This window comes from Hypanus sabinus, chromosome 23 (genome assembly GCF_030144855.1).
Source record: "Hypanus sabinus isolate sHypSab1 chromosome 23, sHypSab1.hap1, whole genome shotgun sequence".
NCBI classification, from domain to species: domain Eukaryota; kingdom Metazoa; phylum Chordata; class Chondrichthyes; order Myliobatiformes; family Dasyatidae; genus Hypanus; species Hypanus sabinus.
The window spans coordinates 49,654,845-49,680,052 of NC_082728.1; the positions used below are offsets into that span (position 1 = coordinate 49,654,845).

Sequence of the window (25,208 nt, forward strand, 5' to 3'; positions counted from 1 at the left end):
ATGTCTTTTGAAGAATTAGTTGATAAATTCTCTCTCTCATATTCACACTTCTTACAAGACCTTCAAGTTAGATATTTCTTACAAAAATATTTAAGTAATTTTCCTTGCATATTAGAGGCCGACCTGTTAGATACTATTATGAGTATGAATCCTTTGATGAAGAGTTCCATTGGAAGAATCTATAATTTATTATTACAATGAGGTAAGCGCCCTTTCTTTAAGATTAAACAAGATTGGGAAAAGAAACTTAATTTGACTTTTATAACGGACGACTGGATGCGGATCCTGAAGTTGGTTAACTCTTCCTCGATTTGTGCTAGCCATTCATTGATTCAATTTAAAATTGTACATCGTTACTATTTGACGAAGGAGAGACTGTCTAAAATGTTTCCTAATGTTGATAGTTATTGTGATCGATGTAAAACTGAGACAGCTACACTGACACACATGTTTTGGTCCTGTTCTGTACTGGAACAGTTTTGGAAGTCAGTTTTTTCTACAATTTCTAAAGCACTTAAAATTAATTTACAACCTAACAGATTAACTGTGCTCTTTGGAATAACACCTCAAAATATTCGTGGTATTTCTTTGTCTGACCAACATGTTATTGCATTTGTTACATTGATAGCTGGGAGGGCCATTTTGTCGAAGTGGAAGGATACGTCGGCTCCCACTCTGTCACAATGGTTCTCTCAAGTGATGTTATGTCTTAGTTTAGAGAAAATTAGAAATCAAACCTTCGAACCTACGTTTGATTTTGAGAAAAGATGGGGTTCATTTTCTCTTTATTACCATTTGAGTTAATTGATTTTCTCCACGATTTAATTGTAAATTTTAGTATGATTTTTTTTTGCTGGCAGTTTAATGCTTATCTTTAGAAGCTTTTGGTATGACGCATGGCTCTGGGGTTGAACACCTAATGGGTCTTTTTTTTTCCCGCACCTTTTTCTTGCTTTATTAGGGGTTTTTTTCTTTTCTTCTCTTTTTTTGTGTCACCATATTTTTCAATCCTTAATATTGTTTTTTTTCTCTTTTGAGACATTGTAAGTGTTACTTACTTTGATGTACTCTTGTATTTTGGATAATAATAATAATAATAAAAAGATTTAAAAAGAACAAAATGCTGGAGGTACTCTGCAGGCCAGGCAGCACCTATGGAAAAAAGTAAAGTCCAGTTTTGGCCTGAAATATCGACTGTACTTTTTTCCACAGATGCTGCCTGGCCTGCTAAGTTTTTCCAGAATTTTATGTGTGTTGCATAGAAGTGGCAGATGGATTACAGTGTAGAGAAGTGTATGGTCATGCACTTTGCTAGAATATTAAAGACCTGGAATACCTATATCTTATGGTCTTAGGGTCTATTTTCTATCTCCTTTGTATTGTTTGTCAAGTGTCTGGTGGCAGTAGTGTAATTGTTCCATTTTCATTTTAAATTCAAATTATAGACCATAAGACCAAAAGGCATAGGAGTAGAATTAGGATATTCAGCCCATCGTGTCTGCTCCTCCATTCCAGCATGTCTGATTTATTATCCCTTTCCTGCTTTCTCTCAGTAACCTTTGATGCCCTAGCTAATTGAGAACCTATCAACCTCTGCTTTAAATATACACAATGATGTGGCCTCCACAGCAGTCTGTGGCAATGAATTCCACAAATCCACAACCCTCTGGACAAGAAATCCCTCCTTATTTCTGTTCCAAATGGATGCTTCCTTCTATTCTGAGGTTCTGCCCACTGGTCCTAGACTTACCCAGTAGAGGAAACATCCATTCTATCTAAGCCTTTCAATACTCAATAGATTTCAACAGATATTCAAAAGTTTTCATAAGATCAACCCCTCATTTTTCCCAACTCCAGCAAATACAGACCCAGAGCAGTAAAATGCTCTTCATACATTAATTCTTTCATTCCCAGAATCATTTTTGTGAACCTCCTCTGGACCCACTCCAATTCCAGTGCATCCTTTCATATACAAGGGGCCCAAAACTGCTCAAAGTACACCAAGTGCGTTCTGACCAATGCCTTATAAAGCATCAGTATTACATCCTTGTTATGATATTCTAGTCTTCTCAAAATGAATGTTAACATTGCATTTTCCTTCCTTATCTCTGAGTCAACCTGTAAGTTAACCTTGCAGGTTGAGGACTCCCAAGTCCCTTTGCACCTCTGATTTTTAAATTTTCTCCCTGTTTAAAAAATAGTCTCTGCCTTTATTCCTTCCACCAAAGTGCAAAACCATGCACTTCCCTAAACTATCTTGCATCTGCCACTTCTTTGCCCATTCTCTCAATCCGTCCAAGTCCTTCTGCAGGCTCCCTACTTCCTTAGCAACACCAGCCTCACCACCTATCTTCATATTATCTAAAAACATGGCCACAAAGCATCAAATATATCATCCAAATTATTGACATATAATATGAAAAGAAGCAGTTCCAACACCGACCCTTGCGGAACATTGCTAGTCACTGGCAGTCAAACAGAAAAACCCTCCTTTATTTGCCCTCTTTATCTCCTGCTATTCATGCTAGTATCTTTCCTGTAATACTATATCTTGTTAAATGTGAGACACCTTCTGAAAATCCAGGTTAACATCCATTGACTCTCTTTTGTCTATCCTGGCTTTTACTTCCTCATAGATTTCCAACAGGTTTGTCAGGCAAGATTTTCCCTTCAGAAAACCATGCCTATTTTATCACGTACCCCCCAAGTACTCTGAAACCTCATCCTTAATAATGGACTCCAACATGTTACCAATAACTGAAGTCAGGCTACCTGGACAGTAATTTTTTTTTTGTTTCACTCTGTTCTCAGAGTGGAGTGACATCTGCAGTTTTCCAGTCCTCTGGAACCATTCCGAAATCTAGTGATTCTTGAAAGATGATTACTAATGCCTCCACAAGCTCTTCAGCCATTTCTTTCAGAACCCTGGTATGTAGTTCATCTGGTCCAGGTGCTTTATCTACCTTCAAACCTTTCAGCTTCCCAAGCACCTTTTCCTTTGTGATAGCAACTACACTCACTTCTGCCCCGACACTCAAATTTCTGGCATAATGCTGCTGTTTTCCACAATAAAGACTGAGATAAAATACTAAATATGGCAACTAAAAAAATCCTTCTGCTAGTTTTTAAAAGCTTCCGTCCTCTAACTTTCCACTAATTTTTGCCATATTATATGCCTTCTGTTTTCCTTTTATGTTACCTTTAATTTCCTTGTCAGCCTTGGTTGCCTCATCCTTCGTTTAGAATACTTCGTCTTTTGGATGTATCTGTCCTACACCTTCAAATTGCTCCCAGAAAATCCAACCATTGTTGTTCTACTGTCATCCCTTCTAATGTCCCCTTCCACACAACTTTGGCCAGCTTCTCTCTCATGTCTCTGTATTTCCCTTCATTCCATTGGAATACTAATAAATTGACTGTAGCTTCTTTCTCTCACACTGCATGGTGAATTCTATCATATTATGATCACTACCTTTTAAAGATTCATTGACTTAATCAAAACTGGTTCATTACCTACCACTCTACCCAGAATTGCCTTTCACCTAGTGGGTTCAACCATAAGCTGCTCTAAAAAAAAATCTCACGGACATTGTACTGATGTCTCTCTCTTGGGATCCAGCACCAATCTGATTTTTCCAATCTGCCTGCATATTGAAATCTCCCATGACTATCATAACACTGACCTTTTTACACTTTTTTTTTCAATCTCCCATTGTAAGTTATATCTCACACTCTGCCTATTGTTTGGAGGCCCATCAGGGGCTTCTTACCCTTGTTGTTTCTTAACTCTCCTCACTGGAATTCTTCACCTTCCAATCCTGTGTCACCTCTTTCTAAGGGGTTTGATTTCATTTTTTATCAACAGAGCACTGTGATCTTCTTTCAGTAACAACTCAGTGTTGCCCACAACACTATAACTGCCAATCTCTAACTGTGCTACAAGATCATTTCCCTCATTCCAGATATTGTGTGCATTCAAATATAACACCTTCAGTCCTGTATTCATCATCCTTTGTATTTTATACCATGTTACACTTCAAATCATCCCACTGACTGCAATCTTGTCCTAACATTTACCTGCCCTTCCTCACAGTCACACTGTTACACTGCATCAAACTATATACAATAGATGCAGGAGTAGGCCATTCAGCCCTTTGAGCCAGCACCGCCATTCACTGTGATCATGGCTGATCATCCATTATCAGTACCCCAATTCCTGCCTTCTCCCCATATCCCTTGACTCCACTATCTTTAAGAGCTCTGTCTACCTCTTTCTTGAAAGCATCCAGAGAACTGGCCTCCACTGCCTTCTGAGGCACAGCATTCCACAGATTCACAACTCTGGGTGAAAAAGTTTTTCCTCAACTCATTTCTAAATGGCCTACCCCTTATTCTTAAACTGTGGCCTCTGGTTCTGGACTCCCCACTAAATTCCAGTGTATACAAGCCTATTCGCTCCCTCCAATCTTTCAACATATGACAGTCCCACCATCCTGGGAATTAACCTCGTGAACCTACGCTGCACTCCCTCAATAGCAAGAATGTCCTTCCTCAAATTTGAAGACCAAAACTGCACACAATACACCAGGTGTGGTCTCACCAGGGCCCTGTACAACTGCAGAAGGACCACTTTGCTCCTATACTCAACTCCCCTTGTTATGAAAGCCAACATGCCATTAGATTTCTTCACTGCCTGCTGTACCTGCATGCTTACTTTCAGTGACTGATGAAAAAAGGACACCTAGATGTCATTGTACTTCCCCTTTTCCTAACTTGACACCATTCAGATAGTAATCTGCCTTCCCGTTCTTGCCATCAAAGTGGATAACCTCATTTATCCACATTAAACTGCATCTGCCCACTCACCCAAACTGTCTAAGTCCCCCTGCATTCTCATAACATCCTCCTCACATTTCACACTACCAACCAGCTTTGTGTCATCTGCAAATTTGCCAATATTACTTTTAATCCCTTCAACTAAATCATTAATGTATATTGTAAATAGCTACAGTCCCAGCACCGAGCCCTGCGGTACCCCACTAGTCACTGCCTGCCATTCTGAAAGGGACCCGTTAATCCCTACTCTTTGTTTCCTGTCTGCCAACCAATTTTCTATCCATGTCAGTACCCTAGCTGTCATACCTTGTGCTCTAATTTTGCCCACTAATCTCCTATGTGTGACCTCATCAAAGGCTTTCTGAAAGTCCAGGTACACTACATCCACTGGCTCTCCCTTGTCCATTTTCATAGTTACAGCCTCAAAAAATTCCAGAAGATTAATCAAGCATGATTTCCCCTTTGTAAATCCATGCTGACTCGGACCAATCCTGTTACTGCTATCCAATGTGCCGCTATTTCATTTTTTATAAGACTCCAGCATCTTCACCACCACTGATGCCAGGCTAACTGGTCTATAATTCCCTGTTTTCTCTCTCCCTCCTTTCTTAAAAAGTGAGATAACATTAGCTACCTTCCAATTCACAGGAACTGATCCTGAATCTATAGTACATTGGAAAATGATTACCAATGCCTCCACTATTTCTTGAGCCACCTCCCTAAGTACCCTGGGATGCAGACCATCAGGCCCTGGGGATTTATCAGCCTTCAGTCCCATCAGACTACCCAACACTTTCTGCCTAATGTGTATTTCATTCAGTTCCTCCGTTACCCTAGGTCGGGGGTCGGCAACCCGCGGCTCCGGAGCCACATGTGGCTCTTTTACTTCTGTGCTGCGGCTCCCTGTTGCTTTGGGAAATAATTGGTCAGAATTTAATTAAAATGTATTTTATGTTAGTTTGTTAGTTTTTGAAATGTAATTCTAAATTTGAAGATTATGGTGATCTTGTACAATCTAAATAAGACGTTGTGGCGGGCGACCCATTTCCTGACACATCCGAACTGGCTCACAATTAGCCAGCGTTCAGGCTAAGGGAGATAGCCTACGGGGGTTTGTGAGTACGTGTCTTTTGCAGCATCCGCGCCCATGGGTGGCGGGATGAGGGAGGCTTAAAAGCAAGGCTGTTTAGTTCGAATAAAGCTATCTTTGACTGCAGTTTACTGACTGCGTGTAGCACACCGCTACAACGTGTTTTTATCGCTGGCTGTCCAGAGGGGAGGTGCTGAAACATTTTGTCGCGTGTCTGGAAGAAGTGAAAACTTTCCTGGGCAGCAAAGGGTTCACCTTTCCTGAGCTGGAACAGCCTGAGTGGCTGGAAAAGCTACACTTCATGGTAGACATGACAGCGCACCTGAACACGCTGAACACAGCTCTTCAGGGGTAAGGACGTACAGCCCTGCACATGTTGGAGGATGTTTTGGCATTCGAGCGCAAGTTGACAGTGCTTGCCAGAGATTTACAGAAAGGCACATTGTCTCACTTCCCCAATTTGAGAGAGTTCAAACAAGGTCACGACATGATAAATTCGGAGTATTTACATTCTGCAATCATCGCAATGCAAACATCGTTTGGGAAACGCTTCTGTGAGTTCAGAGAGGAAAAAAACACATTATCCTTCCCGGTCACTCCCCTAAGCATCGATCCATCCCTACTGAATACGACTGCATTGTCAGGTGTGAGTCAACCTGACCAAGTATGATAAATATTTTAATTGCCTATTATTTTACGTATATTCATATGTTTTCATTGTTCAGTGAAATAGTCCTTTTATTTTTCAGGTTGACAGCTGGCTGACGTTATTTTTGGTTTGCTGCTGGCTGTAAATTTAAGTTTGGCGTTTTTTATAAATACAAGAAGGACTCAAATAGACGTTGAGTATTTTACTTAAAAGTAACCTTCAACCCAACGTCTTTTTTTCGGAGTTCAAAATGTTTTTGTGGCATGCAGAAATGTAATTTCGTTTTCTCTGCAGGAGTTCATCAATTTCATAAATGCAACACATTATAGTTTGTTTATACATACCATAAAGGCAAAACTAAACGTTGTATGCAGTGTTATTTCATTTTAAATGTCAAACGGGTTTTGCGGCTCCCAGTGTTTTCTTTTCTGTGGGAAACGGGTCCAAGTGGCTCTTTCAGTGGTAAAGGTTGCTGACCCCTGCCCTAGGTCCTCTGGTCACTATTACATCTGGGAGATTGTTTGTATCCTCCCTAGTGAAGACAGATCCAAAGTACCTATTCAACTTATCTGCCATTTCCTTGTTCCCCATAATAAATTCACCTGTTTCTGTCTTCAAGGGCCCAACTTTGGTCTTAACTAATTTTTTCCTTTTTACAAACTAAAGAAGCTTTTACTATCCTCCTTTATATTCTTCGCTCGCTTACATTCATACCTCATCTTTTCTCTCTGTATTGCTTTTTTAGTTATCTTCTGTTCCTCTTTAAAAGTTTCCCAATCCTCTGGCTTCCTGCTCATCTTTGCTATGTTATACTTCTTGTCTTTTATTTTTATACTGCCCTGGACTTCCCTTGTCAGCCACAGTCGCCCCTTACTCCCCTTAGAATCGTTCTTTCTCTTTGGAATGAACTGATCCTGCACCTTCTGTATTATTCCCAGAAATACCTGCCATTGTTGTTTCAAGGTCATCCCTGCTAGGGTTTCCTTCCAGTCAACTTTGGCCAGCTCCTCCCTCATGGCTCCATAGTCCCCTTTGTTCAACTGTAATATTAACATATCCCATTTTCCCTTCTCCCTCTCAAATTGTAGAATAAAACTTATCATATTATGGTCATTACCTCCTAATGGCTCCTTTACCTCGAGTTCCCTTATCAAATCTGGTTCATTACACATCACTAAATCCAGAATTGCCTTCTCCCTGGTAGGCTCCAGTACAAGCTGCTCTAAGAATCCATCTCGGAGGCACTCCACAAACTCTCTTTCTTGGGATCCAGTACCAACCTGATTTTCCCAGTCTACCTGCATGTTGAAATCCCCCATAACAACTGTCGCATTACCTTTGCGACATGTCAATTTAAACTCTTGATTCAACTTGTACCCTATATCCAGGCTACTGTTTGGGGACCTGTAGATAACTCCCATTAGGGTCTTTTTGCCTTTACAATTTCTCAGTTCTATTCATACTGACTCTACATCTCCTGATTCTATGTCACCCCCTCGCAAGGAACTGAATTTTATTCCTCACCAAGAGCCACCCCACCCCCTCTGCCCACCTGTCTGTCCTTTCGATAGGACGTATACCCTTGAATATTCATTTCCCAGCCCTGGTCCTCTAGCAGCCATGTCTCTGTTATTCTTACAACATCATACTTGCCAATTTCCCACTGAGCCTCAAGCTCACCCACTTTATTTCTTATACTTCGTGCATTCATATATATAACACTTCTAATCCATTACTCCTCTCACTTTTCACATCGATTCCTATTGCACTTAGCCATATTCTCCAATCCCTTCTTGAGCTTTCTGCCTCATTAATTCTGTTGTCTTCCTTAACTTTTCTTATTCTCTCTTTTCCTTTAACTCCATCCTTATATTTCCAGTTTGTCTCCTCCCCCACCCCCCTACCGCCATGACTTAGTTTAAACACACCTGTGTAGCAGTGGCAAACCTGCCTGCCAGAATGCTGGTTCCCCGCCTGTTAAGGTACAACCTGTCCCTTTTATACAATTCATCCCTACCCCAAAACAGATCCCAGTGGTCTAAGAATCCAAAACTCCGCTTCCCGCACCAGCTCCTCAGCCACACATTCAGATCCCCTATCTCCCTGTCCCTGCCCTTGCCGGCACGAGGAACTGGAAGAAAACCAGAGATAATCACCCTGGAGGTTCTGCTTTTCAGCCTTCTTCTGAGTTCTCTGAAGTCTCACTGCAGAATTTCTTTCCTCTTCTTCCGGATGTCAGTTGTGCTGACATGCACTACCACTTCCAGCTGTTCACTTTCACTCTTGAGGATGCCCTGCAATCGGTCCGTGACGTCCTTCTGGCACCAGGGAGGCAACACACCATCCTTAAATCCCACCTGTTGCCGCAGAAACCCCTTTCTGTACCTCTCACTATGGAGTCCCCTATTACCACGGCTCTGCCTGATGTCTGTCTCCTCAGCTTTGCTTCAGCGCCAATTTTTGACTTGCAGACCTGTCCGCCTCTCAGACTGGCAGTGTCTTCTGTCCCGACAGCTTCCAAGAGGGTGAACCTGTTTTCAAAAGTCACATCCCCCGGGTCTCCTGTACTCCAAGCAGCCATCCCTTCTTCATCGTCACCCCACTTCTCTCTTCCAGTATCTTTGGTGTAACAATCTCGCTATAGGTCCCATCCAGAAAACTCTCGTTTTCCCAGATGAACCTGAGGTCATCCAGTTGATTCTCCAACTACTCTATACTCAACCCGATCACTCAAGTTCCCACACCCCCCTCAAATTAGTTTAAACCTTCCTCGGAGCATCATGGAGTCATACTCCACCTTAAGTGACAATTTTTCATGACTATATAGTACATCTAACCTAGTCTCAGCAGTCAAGCCTAAACCAACTTTCAGTTCACACCCATCCTTGTCAGCATTTCTTGATCAAAAGGAGTTGCAGCCAACATTAGTGCAACTGCCCAAATAACTCAGATGGTCTAACTTCAGCAGAGTGAACATTGAAACGCAGTTTGTAGGAATTGAGACAGAAAAGCAGATTGATTCATCATTTAAATTAAACTACATAAGTGGAAAGTGTTAGCACGTATGATTTAGTTCTGTTTCACATATGCATCTGGAAAAAGCAGCATAATTTCATGAGAGAATAAATAGACTGGAAAAGGAGTTCCAATCTAAATTCACAAGACTTTAGACTTTTATTTACCCAAGATTGAAAATTGTTATCATACTTACCTTATCCAAACTCTTAAGATGAGGCATGAGGAAAGAGATCTGCATGAGATGCCTAGGAAAAGACATTAGTTAAGTGAGAGCATTAGATGAAACAAATTCAACACTGTATAATGCAATACCAACTCTGCCATTGATTAATAAAAGGAGGAGGCAATAGTGGTTCTAAACTATGACATTAGCTCTTGCCTATCCATTAATTCCTGGGGTGTTCAGATATTTCTTCTTAATTATGTTCAACAATTGAACATCTGCAGCTCTCTGGAGGAGAGAATGGCAGCTCAAAACTCTTGCTTATGTCAAAAAAAAAGATATTAGCAATTTAAAGCAAAAAAACCCCAAATTTTGGAAATAATCAGCAAGTCAGGCAGTATTTGGAAGAGAGAGACAGAACTGTTCTTCAGGCTGATGACCTTTCAAAAGAGCGCAATTAAAGCTCTGATAAAAAGTCATCAACCCAAAAAGTAACTGTTGTGCTCTTCTCTGATATTCGCTGACCTGTTAGTGTATTTTTTTCTTTTCATTTCCAGTTACACAATTATCAGACAAGACAGGGAGGGAAATAAACAAAAGGAGAGAAATGATCTCAATATCAGTCAAGGAAACAACTGCTACTCATAAGAAGGATGAATATGCAAGAGATATCAACAAATTAGACCGCGTGATGAACTAAGAGGGATATTCAACTACTGGAAATATTCTGTAGATCCTCAAACAATCAGTGGGAGAAAGAAGAATAAAGATACAGGGCAGGTTTCTGAGATGCCAAAATAGTAGTGGGAAATTTCAACTTGCCTAATAATAGGAAAGGAAAACTATAAAATTTGTAGAGGGTGCAGACTTCTCAAAATGTATTCAAGCAAGTCTTTTAAATCAGTATGTCACAAGGTAAACAATAAAAGGGGCAAATTTAGACAGTTTTAGTGAATGAGATTGGGCAAGTGTAGATGATGTACTTGGGAGCACATTTCAGTAACAGTGATCATAGTTCAGATCCATTGCAGGTACAGAACAGGGACAGAAAGACCAGGAGCAAAATTTTTCAATTAGTTAAAAGCCAGTTTTATTAAACTGTAATGTTATTTAACAAAATAGATTGTAAGTAAATCAATATAAGAGTAGCTGAAGCCATTCAAAGAGATAACATCTTCAGAATAAATATATTCCCTCAAAGAAAAAGTGTGGTATTCCAAAGTCTAGACCACCTCCATCACCTCTATTCTCTCATCCCAAATATCACTGAACATAGGGTAGCTCAATGTAACAAAAAAACATGCGGTGTATATAAAGTACAAGAATGGAACTGAAGTGGAAATTAAAGAGGCAAAGAGAGAATATGAAAATCAGTCAGGTAAAACAAACAAAACCCTAATAATGCTTTGTAAGTACATAAACAGCAGGAGGATAACAGAGGAAATAATGGAAATTATCAGAGACTTAGGTAATCTGTGTAAGAAGGCAGAAGGTGCAGCATGATTCTTGATGAATAGTCTGTGTTTTCACAAAAGACAGGTATGATGCAAACATTGCAATAAAGAAGTGTAAAATGTCAGGTGTGATAAACACAGAGTGTGAAGAATTATTAAGAAGTTTAACAACCTTAAAAATAGATAAATCGCCAAGTCAGGATAAAATTTTCCCTAAGCTGAAAAGAAAAGCAGGGGAGAAAATCGATATGGTCATGACCATCTTTTATCAGTCTTCTCCATCAAAAAGCATGGTTACAGCAAAAAAAAACTGATAATGTATTGTTATTCAAAAAAGGATAGGATAGATTAATTAATTAATTAATTAATTAATTATAAATTAGACAGATTATCTGAGAAATAATATAAATTCATCATTTGGAAAGACAAATATCAAAAAACAGTCAGCATGGAAAGGTCATAGCTGATTAACTTATTTGAATGTTTTAAGGAGGTAATGATGAGGATTCATGAATATCCCACAGTTCACATAGTCTACATGGATTGTATCATTGCTTTAGGTATGGCTCCACAAAACTGACTGATCAGTAAAATTAAAACCCATGGGATCAAAGAGAAATTGGAAGTTAAATTCAACACTGACGGTGGCAGAAAGCAAAGAGTAATAATGGAAAAATTGGCATTTTATTGACTGGAAGATTAGAGGGCTTAGTGCCTTTTCTCTTGTTTTTAGAGGTATATATCAACAGTACTTTTCAATGCAGAAAGCATGGTTAAGAATTGCAAACAGTAGCAAAACTGGCTATCTGGTAGGCAGTAAGGGAAAGATTGAAAACTACAGGAAAAAAAATAATTGCCCAGTCAGATGGACAAGAAAGTACCAAATAGAGTCCATTCCAGGGAAATACTTGGGGAGCGTAAACAAGGTAAGGTCATATGCAATCAACGCAATGTACTGCAGAAGCATGTTGGAATCCTTTACCATAATCCCCAAAAGCAGTAAGATCAGGGAGATAAGGTGGTTTAGGAAGTCCACAGAGTACCTGCCTTAGCTGGATAAGGCTTAGAATATAAAGTTAGGGAGATCCTGCAATAGGCATGCAGAACATAAGATAAACTACAACTAGAATATGGCACACAATTCAGAACAGGAAAAAATGTGATGGCAATGCAGAGATAAAAGAAGATGTGCATAAGACTGGAGTATTTCAGTTAGCTGGAAATTCAGCTACATTGGAGTTTTTTTTGGAATGGGAGGGGGAGGTGGGTTGGCGGGTTGGATTTAAATGAGATACATAAATCAAAAGAGGTTAGACAGAATGATAGGAAAGATATATTTTGTTCAAAGATGAGTACAACAACCCTAAGGTAATTGGTTGAAGATTTACAAATTAGAAGAGGATTCAGTATGTTTCTCACACAAAGGCTGATATAGCTCTAAAACTACCTGCCTAAAAGGATAGTAGAAATAATTTAAAAACAATTTGAATATTTATCCAATGTGTTGTGGTCTTACAAGCCTCTGGAACAAAGATGGAATATAGGATTAGTCTAAATAGCTTTTCCTTGGTCACCATGGGCACTATGGGCCACCAAATGGCCTTTGATTTCTCTGATTCTATTACAAGCTGGTCTATTGAACTTTCAGCTCATATAATCAAAACTAGACAATGTTCAATCTCAGTTAAATGAAGAAATCGTTTGGACATTTAACATGGTTACCAATTCTAAAAGGTTGTATACACAATCATTTCTGTAATGTTGTCCCATTGAAAGGCCAGAATACAATATTAACTCAGTAATCTTGCTATAATTTGTGAGCGATTTATAATTCCTACAGATAAACAATATAGTTCTCACTCATTTTCTTCTTCTGAAGTCCCGGTATTGTTTCCAGCTATTTGTAGTTCCTCCAGATGGCAACACTGTGCCAGAAATTTCTTGAAAGAAAAAACATTTGACAAAAATAACTTGACTTCGTCATTCCCTTAGCAACTGCAGTTTATGGTGTTTTTAAAGGTCAAGTGCTGTTCTCATTAGAAATATAGTTGAATTTAAATAACATGCAAATCCATGCATACAAATTTGATAGAAAATATAAATGCACACACAGATTGATATAATTTTATAAATAAAAAATTACAAGTATTAATAATGCTCACATTGAATTAGGATAAAATAATCATACTTACAAGTTCCTTCTTCATGTCAATGCAATTATTGGCTATGTTAAGGATTTCAAGATTAAGGAACTGTTTGGAAAAGCTGCATACTGACTTCAGCTGGTTATTGGCCAGATTCAACACCTGCAAGGAGCTGAAAAACACCAACTGTTAATGTAATAGATGTAATACCTAAGAGACTGAGAAATCACAGGAAGGATGCATTCATTCTTCATAAGTATGTAAAGACATCATAAAATTAATAGTTTTCAATGCATTATTGAATGTTAATATTTTAATACTATTATTTATGAAGGTGCTATTTTTAAATATATTTCACAAGTATTGATCAAATAGCAAACATTGTAATATTCTTCATTAAAAAGAGAAATACCATCAATATATTCACTGTGTTATATTGTATAGCAACATCGATCAGATCCTCTCTGTAATTTAGGTAATGATGCATGCTCCATAAAGAAATTAAAAACTACATCATCATTAGCAGCACTCAGTCCTGAGAAAATAATATAATCAAGAAACTGAAAGAGAAGGTCTCTTATAAAATCCATACTGGGCAGTGATAAAGCACAGCAACACTCCAGAACCTTATGCTCTTCTTGAAGTTCAAACTGATTAAAAAATCAGAAAACCTAATTTTATAATACAAGATTAATAAAATTCATTTTTACCAATTGTGTCTATTTACAAGCAACAGATTATTCCCAAAATGAAATCACTATTTGAGCATAAAAGAAATTACTGATGGAAGGAAGGATGTCAGCAGGATTTCAAATGGAAGGCTCTACTCTTCGAACATTGCCATCGGATCTTTTAGATCCACTTAAGCAACAACAGGATTTAGATGTTTGTCGAGCTTGTGTATTCAAGAATAAATTATGTTTTGAGCCATAACTTACCCACATAAAGATGTCACCAAGGCCAACATTCCTACAATACCTTACTTATTACCCATTCAGTTTGTTTGGTACATGGAAAACCTAAATGCAACACCAAGCCCCAAACCAAAGGTACTTAGTGAATTTAAAGCTGAAAAACCTAAATACCTATTAATGTTACAGAACATTATTTTCTGTTCCCCTTGTATTAAAATTGAAGCCTTCAAAACTTAATTGAACAAAAAATTGTATTTTTGACATTTTAGTGATGTCCCTCTATGTTTTGCACATTTAAATTTCAAGATCATAAAACTTGATTTCCATTCCCAATATAATGGCAATCACAAGCAACATGTTCTGAGTTACTGAAAAGAATTAACAGTTTAGCACAGACTGGATGGGCTGATCGGCCTGCCTCTGTGCTGTAATGCTCTATGACTCTATGGAGTGGATGTTAACAGCATAGTCAAAGTTGAATTTGATCACCCAAGACAAGGTTTGTCTGAACCGACAATACAAAAAAACTAATAAACTGCAAATCTCAGCATGCAAAGGAAAAATAGATGTGAATTATAAGAACATGCTGGTGATAAAATTAAGTACTTTTGCTAACTCCTGCAAGAAAATGTCATGTTCTAACAAGCACCAGAGCCAAAAACACAAATTCTTCTTTTAAAAAACAGTATTTTTACACAAGAAAAACAAGTTGTATTTACATAGAACCTTTAGCATAATAAAACCATTGTATTCACTTCTTCAGAGCATTAAATGAAACTGACATTGAGCCAAAAAGAAGTGCATTAAGCGAGATCAACAAGAATATGGTCAAGAGATTTAATGTAAAAAAAAATTGGTTTAATGGGAGTCATCAACTTCAGAGGCTTAGGAGATATTTCAAATGATTGAGCCAAGATATTTTAAGACTTGACTACCAACAGTGTGGTATAGGAAATGAAAGTTTTCAATTATATATTTCTTATCCTTTGTTGCCAAGACAGAACATTTAACTTGAATACCCACCAATGCAGCAAAGCACCCTTATAACATGATAGTAAATAACAAACTTGACGTGTAGACCTCTGATAACTCAAAAGGAATGTCAAAAGTAAGGTTATCAATTTAAATTTACAAAAGGGCACATGGATTAAAATGAACTCTGTAATAGAATGGAAAGCCTCCGTGTGGAAAATTAGCAACAACCTAACAAGTGGAATTTTCAAGAAATCAGCTCTTACAATTTCATAATGGGAAAAAAATGTTGTAAATCAGTAAGATTTGACTATGCAGATGATGAAACTCCAGTAATTACATACTGTACTTGCATGTAGATTTCACATTAAAGTTCTCAACTCTTTATTAAAGAGGACATTGTAATATCCAGATGCTTTACTCATGAAGGTTTAAATATCACCATAAATATCTGCTGCTAAAGATGTGTAAAGCACAGACATTTAGATCAGTCAGCATAAAGTTGGAATGTAAATATTCTTTCAAGAATCCTTGCCAGTTTTGCCAGTTTAAGCTGCAACCAATTCTGCTGCCTTTCTCCAATTCCAATGCCAACTTGGAAAGGATAGAAATCGAGATCACTTCTTGAATTACAAAGATGACTGATCAAAATCAGTTTGAAATATTAAATAAACTGTGCAACTACAACATCCACATTGCAAAAATGAGCCATTCAAAGAAAATGGAAGTTTCCTATGTGTTTTTTTAAAACTTCTCTTTTGCATACCCTATCTTACTTTACACTGATTTCAATACAGAATAAAATGAAACAAGGAAGTAAAACTGGAACCTGAGCCAAATCAACATTTGAATATTTAAAGTCAGCAATTCCTAATGGCAGAAAATTTCAAACAAGAAGTCAAACATATTGCCCCACTCCACAGTCAAAACAATAGTGAACTAGTGTAAATAATACCATTGTCACTGTCTATTCCATTTTGCAGTTACTGAGATTCAGCATTTGAAACAGATAAAAAGAATGTTGAGGGAAAAAGATTATTTCAAAATTGTCGATTTTTGAGATTAGAATCAACTCTATACAACCTTACTCACATGGGTCTTGAATCAGAGTCAGATGACAGGGCTGATTAATATATTTGACTGCTTAATGAATGCAACCAAGGGGAGGGGGTCAGAAATGGAGCATGGAGAGGGTAGAAAGTGCACAAGGGAAGAGAAAGCAAGGAAGCATGCATGGGAAGGAGGCAGAAAAGGGGAGGTGAGGAAAACATGCAAAGGGGACAGAAGAAAAACATGTGGGGAAAGGAGAAAACATGCACAAGGGAGGGCAGAAAGTAAATGGAGAGTGAGAGGTAAGATATAGTGAAGGGGAGGGATAGAAAAGGAATGGAAGGAGGAAGAATAGCATTAGGGAGGGTAAGAAGATAAGGAAACAAAAAGGGAAGTGAAAGTGCGTGAAGGGGAGTGTGAAAATGTGTGAAGGAAATGAACGGGAGAGGGAATACAGATTGGTAAAGGAAGGAAAGTGAGTGAGGAGGGTAGGCAAGTGAGAAGGTTGAGCAATGGAGAGCGGAGAAACAGGAAAGGAAAGCAAGCTAAGGGAAGGGGAGCGAGTAAGCAAATGAAGGAAGAGGAGAGGGATGTGTGAGGGGTAGGGGAGAGGGAAATGAGTGAGGGGAAGGGGAGAGGGAAATGAGTGAGGGGAAGGGGAGAGGGATGCGAGTGAGGGGAAGGGGAGAGGGATGCGAGTGAGGGGAAGGGGAGAGGGATGCGAGTGAGGAGCAAATGAAGGGAGAAAGAGAAGGGGGAGATGGAAGCAAATTAGGGAAGGGTGAAGAGATAAGTGGGTGAGGGACAGAGGGAAACGTGTGAAGGGAGAGAAGGAAGGGGTGAGGGGAGTGGGAAACAAGAAAGGCGGAGGAATGTAAATACAATGGAGTGGGAGGAATGTGAGTACGAGAAGGGAAGAAAAGCCAAAACCATGTGGATGGGACAAGCTGAGTACTGAAAGCATGTTAGGTCATCATAGGACGGGTGGGGAATAGGAAGTCATTTTCAAATATCTGGTTTCAATCAGCCAACTCACCATCTCAATCCACCGATCAACAAGCAAGACAATGGAGTGAACCAGGCACTCAAATTCTAATCTGCAAAATATGGTGATCTTCTGCCCTGTTCTAGCCCCCTGCTACACTCCACCAACTTCAATTTATATTACAAATCCTCAAATCTCCCAGATTAAAATAAAAAAATAAAATAATAATTAAGGACAGATTTATCGTTACCCACAGTATTAAAATTGCTATATATAATGCAGCCAGTATTTGTAATTTACAGTAGGAAGCATTGTAGCCTTCTAGGAACAGAAGGGTGACACATGTAAGGAATGTACAAAAAGAGCATGAATAATTTGTCTAACAGCACATCAGCAAAAGCAGCTGTGCCACCAAAGGACAGGGTCATTCATTATCTACCAAAACTCCATCTGCTGCACACACAAACTGGGGTAATTAGAGCTAAAAAGGGAATAAATTTTAAATAATTTGTTGAGTAATGAACATTTGCATGAATACTAAATGTCTGGAATAAAATCACAGAATTGTTGATTTTGTAATAAATTAATAATACTTTTATTATAAATATTGAGATTGGATAAGGCTGAAAACACTGGAATACATGTTACATCCATTAGTGGATTTAGGAGAAGAAACACTATCTCATTAGGATTTTAATTATGCCATCAAGTAAATATTATACAATGTTAGTTATGATTTTGAAGCATAAACTGCACGAGGAAAAAACTGGATCAATAACAATGTTAAAAATAAATTGGATACTGAGTAACCTTGTGGATATTTCACTTATTTCATTAAGGGTAGCAAAATAATCAACAATACATATTCCTCCATTATAGGTTAAACACCCTTAATCCAAATACTTGGGATTGGAAGTGATTCTGGATTTTGGAATAAATGCATCAATATTATGAGATAGCTTGGCAATTTAGACCCAAGTCTAAACACAAAATCCATTTACATTTCATCTAGTTTTTATGTACAGTCTGATGTGATGGAACTGGGTGCTCCACAAACCTTCAGTGCTGAATGATGGATCCCCCAACCCTGACCACATCTATTACCAGGTTCCAGTGCTGTGATTGACTTCATATTCGTCAATGATTTCAAACAGCTGCCTGTTCCACAGGAACTATGATGGGGGGGGGGGGGGTGGAGGTTGTGTTAAGTAGTATTTTTAATAATTTTGTGCATTAAATAATAATGTGTACATTGAGCCATCAGAAAGGTAAGCTATTGCTACCTCAACCTCTTGATGGACAATCAGTGGCTGTTTGGTATTGCCATCACTCCCAACTGAATTATATGTTACCAGTAAACAGCCTTTGTATTACATATGCTCATCATACATATGTACTGGTGCAGCCATTCAGAGTGTTAGATTTTCATCAGCAAGAACCTTGGCAAACACATCAATGAACTTCTCTGCTGCTTTATAATCAGCAGGCACTTTATCACTACAAATCTTTGAAAATTTAATGCCGTGCGTTTTCTTAACTTCCTGCAATCAGTCTACTGAATATTCACAATTATCTTCAATTTTCAGTTCATCCTGATAGATCTTTGCTTGTTTCATAATCAGCATACGGTTATGTGACATATGTTCACTCCAACTCTGACAAATCCATTCTTTCAATACACGATTAAGATTTTCGTTTCTCACTTTTTCTATTTTTTATTAACTTCTGCTCATTACACATGTGAGTCACTTCTCAGAACTGTCTGTGATCTGCACATCACCTGGGAACACTCCCAGCACCAGGTGCAATTTTCCATTGTGACATCAAACAATTTCGGATTTTGGAACTTTGGATTACCTGCAATACATTCTATGATTTATCTAATTTAGATTAGTTATGCAATTGGAATTAAGTAGGATCCATTGTGCAGTAGGAGCAAGGGGAGAGGGAAAGATGTGGGAGAAAAACAATGTTTGAGGTTATCAAACACAGATTATAGAAAAAGGATGCCTTTTCTTAATCCAAGCTTTCTTCATAGTTTTATAAAATTATTCCACAGACAAACCTCAAAACTCCAAGACTTTTGGTGCTGCTTAGAACATTGTTGGAGAGATCAAGAGACTGCAGAAAAGTAAAAACAAAAATTCATATCAATTATGACATATGAACATTGTTCGATAGGAATAATTGGAATAATGGGTCTTTGTAAACACTCACAGTTAAAGTTTCCAGAAAAGATAGTCCTTGGACTTCTGATATTTTGTTATTGGATAAATCAATTTCCTGTAACTGAAAAAATAACATAATTAGAAAACAAAATAAATGGATCAAAATTCACATTGATTGAATCCTTGAGTTCATTTCCCCAGTAAAAATTGCACTTCATAAAACAATCCAGTATTCCTTCTACATCACACAGTGCCAGCATAATTCCTGCCACCTCCACCTCACTGTACTATACATTGTACTCACTCCCCCCTTCCCACCACACTAGTATTTGGCCCATCCACATCACTAACCTGTACCTCAAATCTAATCAACCCCAAAAGACAGAACTATCAATAGCTGTAAACACACAAGCCAGATCCTACTGATCATAAACACTCTGAGTTCACCCTCAGAAGTGTACCAACCAGCAGGTTTTCAAGTTCAGAAATGTGCATCACCCAGTAACTTGTGACAAAGGCTTTGGCAGTGTGAGTTTTATTGCATTGATTGATTCCACTACATTAACATTATCCGAGCAAACCCTTTGCAGAGGAATATCCTGAAAACAGATTTTAGTACCAGAACATAACAAGTAGTTAGGCCCTGCCCATTGCTAAATAGTGTTACTCTTTATACTGATAGACATAACAGATTACTTACAAACAGCTTGTAGTTATTGTGATTAGACAGTATACAATATGGACTACATAATAAAGACTTTGTCATTCAAAAAGAATTCCTACCATATCTGTCAACAATCACTAAGATGAATCAAAATCTAAGGCTAAAAATTGTTTAAATTTACTTAAAATTGAACAACTATCAAGAACAAAATTAAGGATTACAGTACAGTTTTCTTTTTTTTAATCTTTTTATTAATTTTAAACAAACAGAAATGAAACATGAATACATAGAGTTTGAGAGCACATAATAGTTTAAAGTATAAATACAAATAGATGATAATCCATATATAATAACCTCCCAAACTCATAGTAATTATGAAAAATGTAGTAAATAAGAAAAAAACACAAAAAAAGAAAAAAAAACTTACCAACATGGGCCATTGCATTATTTCAAATATACACAGTAGCATCAATAACTCCGCACCTCCATCCAAATAATTAAGGATAATAAAAGTAAGGTTTAGGAAAAGTCAGTTTAGCTCATATGAAAATGTTGAATAAATGGTCTCCAAGTTTCTTCAAATTTAACTGAAGGGTCAAAGACAACACTTCTAATTTTTTCTAAACTCAAACACGAAATAGTTTGAGAAAACCACTGAAATATAGTTGGAGGATTAATTTCTTTCCAATTCAATAGGATAGATCTTCTAGCCATTAATGTGACAAATGCAATCATCCTCCGGGCTGAGGGGCTATTATCCACCATTGGTAAACTGAAAATTGCAGTAATAGGATGCGGTTGCAATTTGATATTCAGAACTGTTGAAATAGTACCGAAAATACCTTTCCAATAATTTTGCAAGCAAGGGCAAGACCAAAACATGTGGGTCAATGAAGCAACTTCAGAATGACATCTGTCACAGGTTGGATTAACATAAGAATAAAATCAAGCAAGTTTATCCTTGGACATGTGAGCCCTATGTACAACCTTAAATTGTATTAAGGCATGTTTATCTCAAATAGAAGAAGAATTGACTAATTGTAAAATTTTCTCCCACTGCTCAGTGGGTATAAGACAATGAAGTACTTTTTCCCATTCCTTCTTAATTTTTTCTGATACTTCTGGCTGTATTTTCATGATCATATTATAAATGATGGCTACTAAACCCTTCTGGCAAGGATTCAGAACTAATTTTTTTCTGTAATGTCCATTGGACATAATTTCAAAAAAAACTGTAACATATTATTCAAAAAATTTCTAACTTGCAAGTATCTAAAAAAATGAGTTTTAGGCAAATTATATTTATCAGATAGCTGTTCAAAGGACATAAAACTTATCTAAAAATAGATCACGAAAACATGTTATACCTTTTGTTTTCCATAATACAAAGGCTTGATCCATAAAAGAGGGCCGAAAAAAGAGTTAGATATAACAGGGCTTGATAAGATAAACTTATTCAAGCCAAAGAATTTATGAAATTGAAACCATATTCGTAATATATGTTTAACTATAGGATTAGTTATTTGTTTATTGAATTTAGATAAAGCAAAAGGAAGCGAAGATCCTAAAATAGAAAACAATGAAAAGTCTTGTACAGATTTACATTCCAAATTTACCCATTGTGGGCAAGATGCTGTAATCAATTCTTGTGTCCAAAATATTAAATATCGAATATTAACTGCCCAATAGTAAAATCTCAGGTTTGGCAAAGCCAAACCACCCTCCTTCTTAGGCTTCTGTAAATATTTTTTACTTAATCTAGGATTTTTATTCTGCCACACATACGAGGTTATTTTGGAGTCAATAATATCAAAAAAAGATTTAGGAATAAAAATTGGTAATGCTTGAAATAAATATAAAAATTTGGGTAATACTATCATCTTAATAGCATTAATTCGACCAACCAGTGACAAAGGTAATGGGGACCACCTGGTAAAAAGCTGTTTGATTTGGTCAATTAAAGGTAAAAAATTAACTTTAAATAAATCCTTATGTTTCTTGGTAATTTTAATACCCAAATAAGTAAAATGATCTGTGACAACTTTAAATGGTAAATGTTTATAAATTGGAACTTGCATATTTAATGGAAATAATTCAGTCTTATTAAAGTTCAGTTTGTAACCAGAAAAGCTACTAAACTGAGCAAGCAAGGACGAAATAGCAGGAATAGATCTCTCAGGGTCAGATATGTATAGTAACAAATAATCAACATATAATGATAACTTATAAGTCCCTTCCCCACAGGTAATACCAAAAATATTAGGTGATTCATGAATGGCAATGGCTAAAGGTTCCAAAACAATGTCAAATAATAGAGGACTTAAAGGACAGCCTTGCCTCGTACCACGGGATAACTGAAAAAAAGGAGATCTCTGATTATTGGTAAGAACCGAAGCCAAAGGTTTATAATATATTAAGTTAATCCATGATATAAATTTCAGACTAAAATTAAAATTCTGCAATGTATTAAATAAATATGGCCATTCAACTCTATCGAACGCTTTTTCAGCATCTAAGGAAATGACACATTCTGGTATTTTAGATGAAGGAGTATGAATTATATTATTTAATTTTCTAATGTTAAAAGATGAATAATGATTTTTAATAAATCCGGTCTGGTCTTCAGAAATAATTTGAGGTAATATATTTTCTAATCTAGTGACCAAAATTTTGGTAAAAATCTTAGAATCCATATTCAGCAAGGATATAGGCCGATAGGATTACAGTTTTCTGACAATTCAGACAAATCAAAGGAACTGTTGGTTTATTTTATTCTAAGGATTCCATCTACATACAAATAATTGAAATAAAAATAGGAAAGCATTTTATTTAGTGTGTTCCATCATTCTATGAAATAATGACTTATCCCTGTCCTAACTTTGTATGCCCTCCTTTCCCAATGTTCTTCAGTGTCTTCAGCAAATAAAAATCTATCAACAACTGACTTAGAATTAACAACTGACACAGCATCAGTGGTAATAAGGGGAGATAATCAAAAGACTACCACACTTCTAAGTGTATCTTAACTTTACTTCTGAACAACTGGCTTTAATTTTTAGACCATGACAACCCACAAGTTCTAAAATTTGAAAATATCTCTTAACCCTTTAAACTTCAAGCAATCCAACTCTGGTTTTTGTAATCTGAGGAGCAAATGAAATCACGCATCATCTCAATCTAGAGTGTCCAAATTTTAACATTGCCTACTTAAAAGTAAATGTTCACTATGAGCATTAGAACTAATTTGGAAAATTTAGCCCGCCATTTTTCCAGTTCTCATTTTTAATTCAGGAACAAAACAATTGTCATTTTAAATTCATGCCAGTTTTTCAAAACGGTATTCTATTTTTGTAGTAAGTACCACTGCGATAATTTCTATTGTTCTCTGTCATAAAGTGTTACCAAAACTACCCTACCTAAAGTGAAGAATGAACTTCAGAAACTGTCGCTAAGTTGGGACAAGGCAAAAAAAAATTGGAAAAGAAAAGCAATTCTGTTAAATGCAATAACTTGCAAAGTTACCATTTATATTAATTTCTAGCAGAGGACACAGCTTAAAATACATAATTACTTTCTATAACATTTAAACCATGCTGTGAAATCATATATGTGAAATAGTGTAACCACTACTTTTACCAGTACAAATCTTTTAGTGCCCTTCAGTTCATTGGTCAGTTGGTTTGTGGCATCTGCTGCAGAAGCAGATGGCTTTGGGGTTTGGGAATGGGAAGGCCATCAGTAAACCTCAACAGCACTGAGAGGGAGATCCTGAAAGCAGCTAGAAGTAGAATGGGTAGGAATGGCCCAGTAGAGCCCTGGCGTAAGAATCTATAATTTCCCAGAATCAAAATTTAAGTAAAGCCTAACCAAGGACATGCAAAAAACAGCAGAAATGTAAACTTATTTGCTGATAACTGGCCAAAAGTGCATCATACAATCAGACTGCTAATGCATGCATAAAAGAATGACAATGGAACATTAAGATACAAAGAAATTCGAGAGCGTCAGAAGCAGAAGTGAGTGTAGTTGCTATTTCTAAGGAGAAGGTGCTTGGGAAGATAGATAAGAAACCTGGACCAGATGCACTATACCCGAGGGTTCTGAAAGATGTAGCTGAAGAGATTGTGGAGGCATTAGCAATGATCTTTCAAGAATCATATATTCTGGAATGGTTCCAGAGGACTGGAAAATTGCAAATGTCCCTCTACTGGAGTGGAGAGAGTGAGCAGTTTCAAGTTCCTGGGTGTCAAGATCTCTGAGGACCTAACCTAGTCCCAACAAGTCAATGCAATTATAAAGATGACTATACAGCGACTATATCTTCATTAGGAGTTTGAAAAGATTTGGCATGTCAACAAATACACTCAAAAACTTCTATTGATGTACTGTGGAGAGCATTCTGACTGGTAAGGAGGGCCTACTGCACATGAGCAGAAGAAGCTGCAGAAGGTTGTAAATTTAGTTGGCTCCATCCTGGGTACTAGCCTACAAAGTACCCAGGACATCTTCAAGGAGTGGTGTCTTATAAAGGCAATGTCCATTATTAAGGATATCCAGCACCCAGGGCATGCCCTTTTCTCACTGTTACCATCAGGTAGGAGGTACAGAAGCCTGAAGGCACACACTCAGTCAGGAACAGCTTCTTCCCCTCTGCCATCCAATTCCTAAATGGACATTGAACCCTTGAACACTACCCCACTTTTTAAACATATATTATTTCTGGTTTTTTTGCACAATTTTTAATCTAGTCAATATACAAATACTGCAATCATTTTATTTATTTATTTACCTTAATATTTTTTGCAATATTATGTATTGCACTTAACTGCTGCTGCTAATTTAACAAATTCACAACACGTGCCGGTGATAATAAACATGATTCTGATTCCACTCTTTAAGGAGGGAGGGAGGCAGAAGAAAGGAAATTATAGGCCAGTTAGACTGGCTTCAGTGAGTGGGAAGGTTTTGGAATCCACTATTAAGGATGAGGTTTGGGGTACTAAGAGGCACATGACAAAATAGGCCAAGGTCAGCAGGGTTTTCTGAAGGGGAACTCTTGCCTGAATCTATTGGAATTACAGGCAGGATAGTCAAAGGAGAG

At 37.4% G+C, this 25,208-nt stretch overlaps 1 protein-coding gene across 9 annotated transcripts in view; it reads right to left on the minus strand.

The window, feature by feature from the left end:
- Positions 1-25,208, minus strand: part of LOC132380181 (protein phosphatase 1 regulatory subunit 7-like) — a 140,371-nt gene that overhangs the window by 36,948 nt on the left and 78,215 nt on the right. For all 9 annotated transcript variants that reach the window (XM_059948855.1, XM_059948850.1, XM_059948846.1 and 6 more), the window contains 5 exons: positions 19,493-19,564; positions 19,341-19,396; positions 13,403-13,526; positions 13,071-13,150; positions 9,787-9,838 (listed from right to left, as the gene is read on the minus strand). In XM_059948855.1, coding sequence (XP_059804838.1) covers positions 9,787-9,838; positions 13,071-13,150; positions 13,403-13,526; positions 19,341-19,396; positions 19,493-19,564 — 384 coding nt within the window. The remainder of the gene's footprint in view (positions 1-9,786; positions 9,839-13,070; positions 13,151-13,402; positions 13,527-19,340; positions 19,397-19,492; positions 19,565-25,208) is intronic.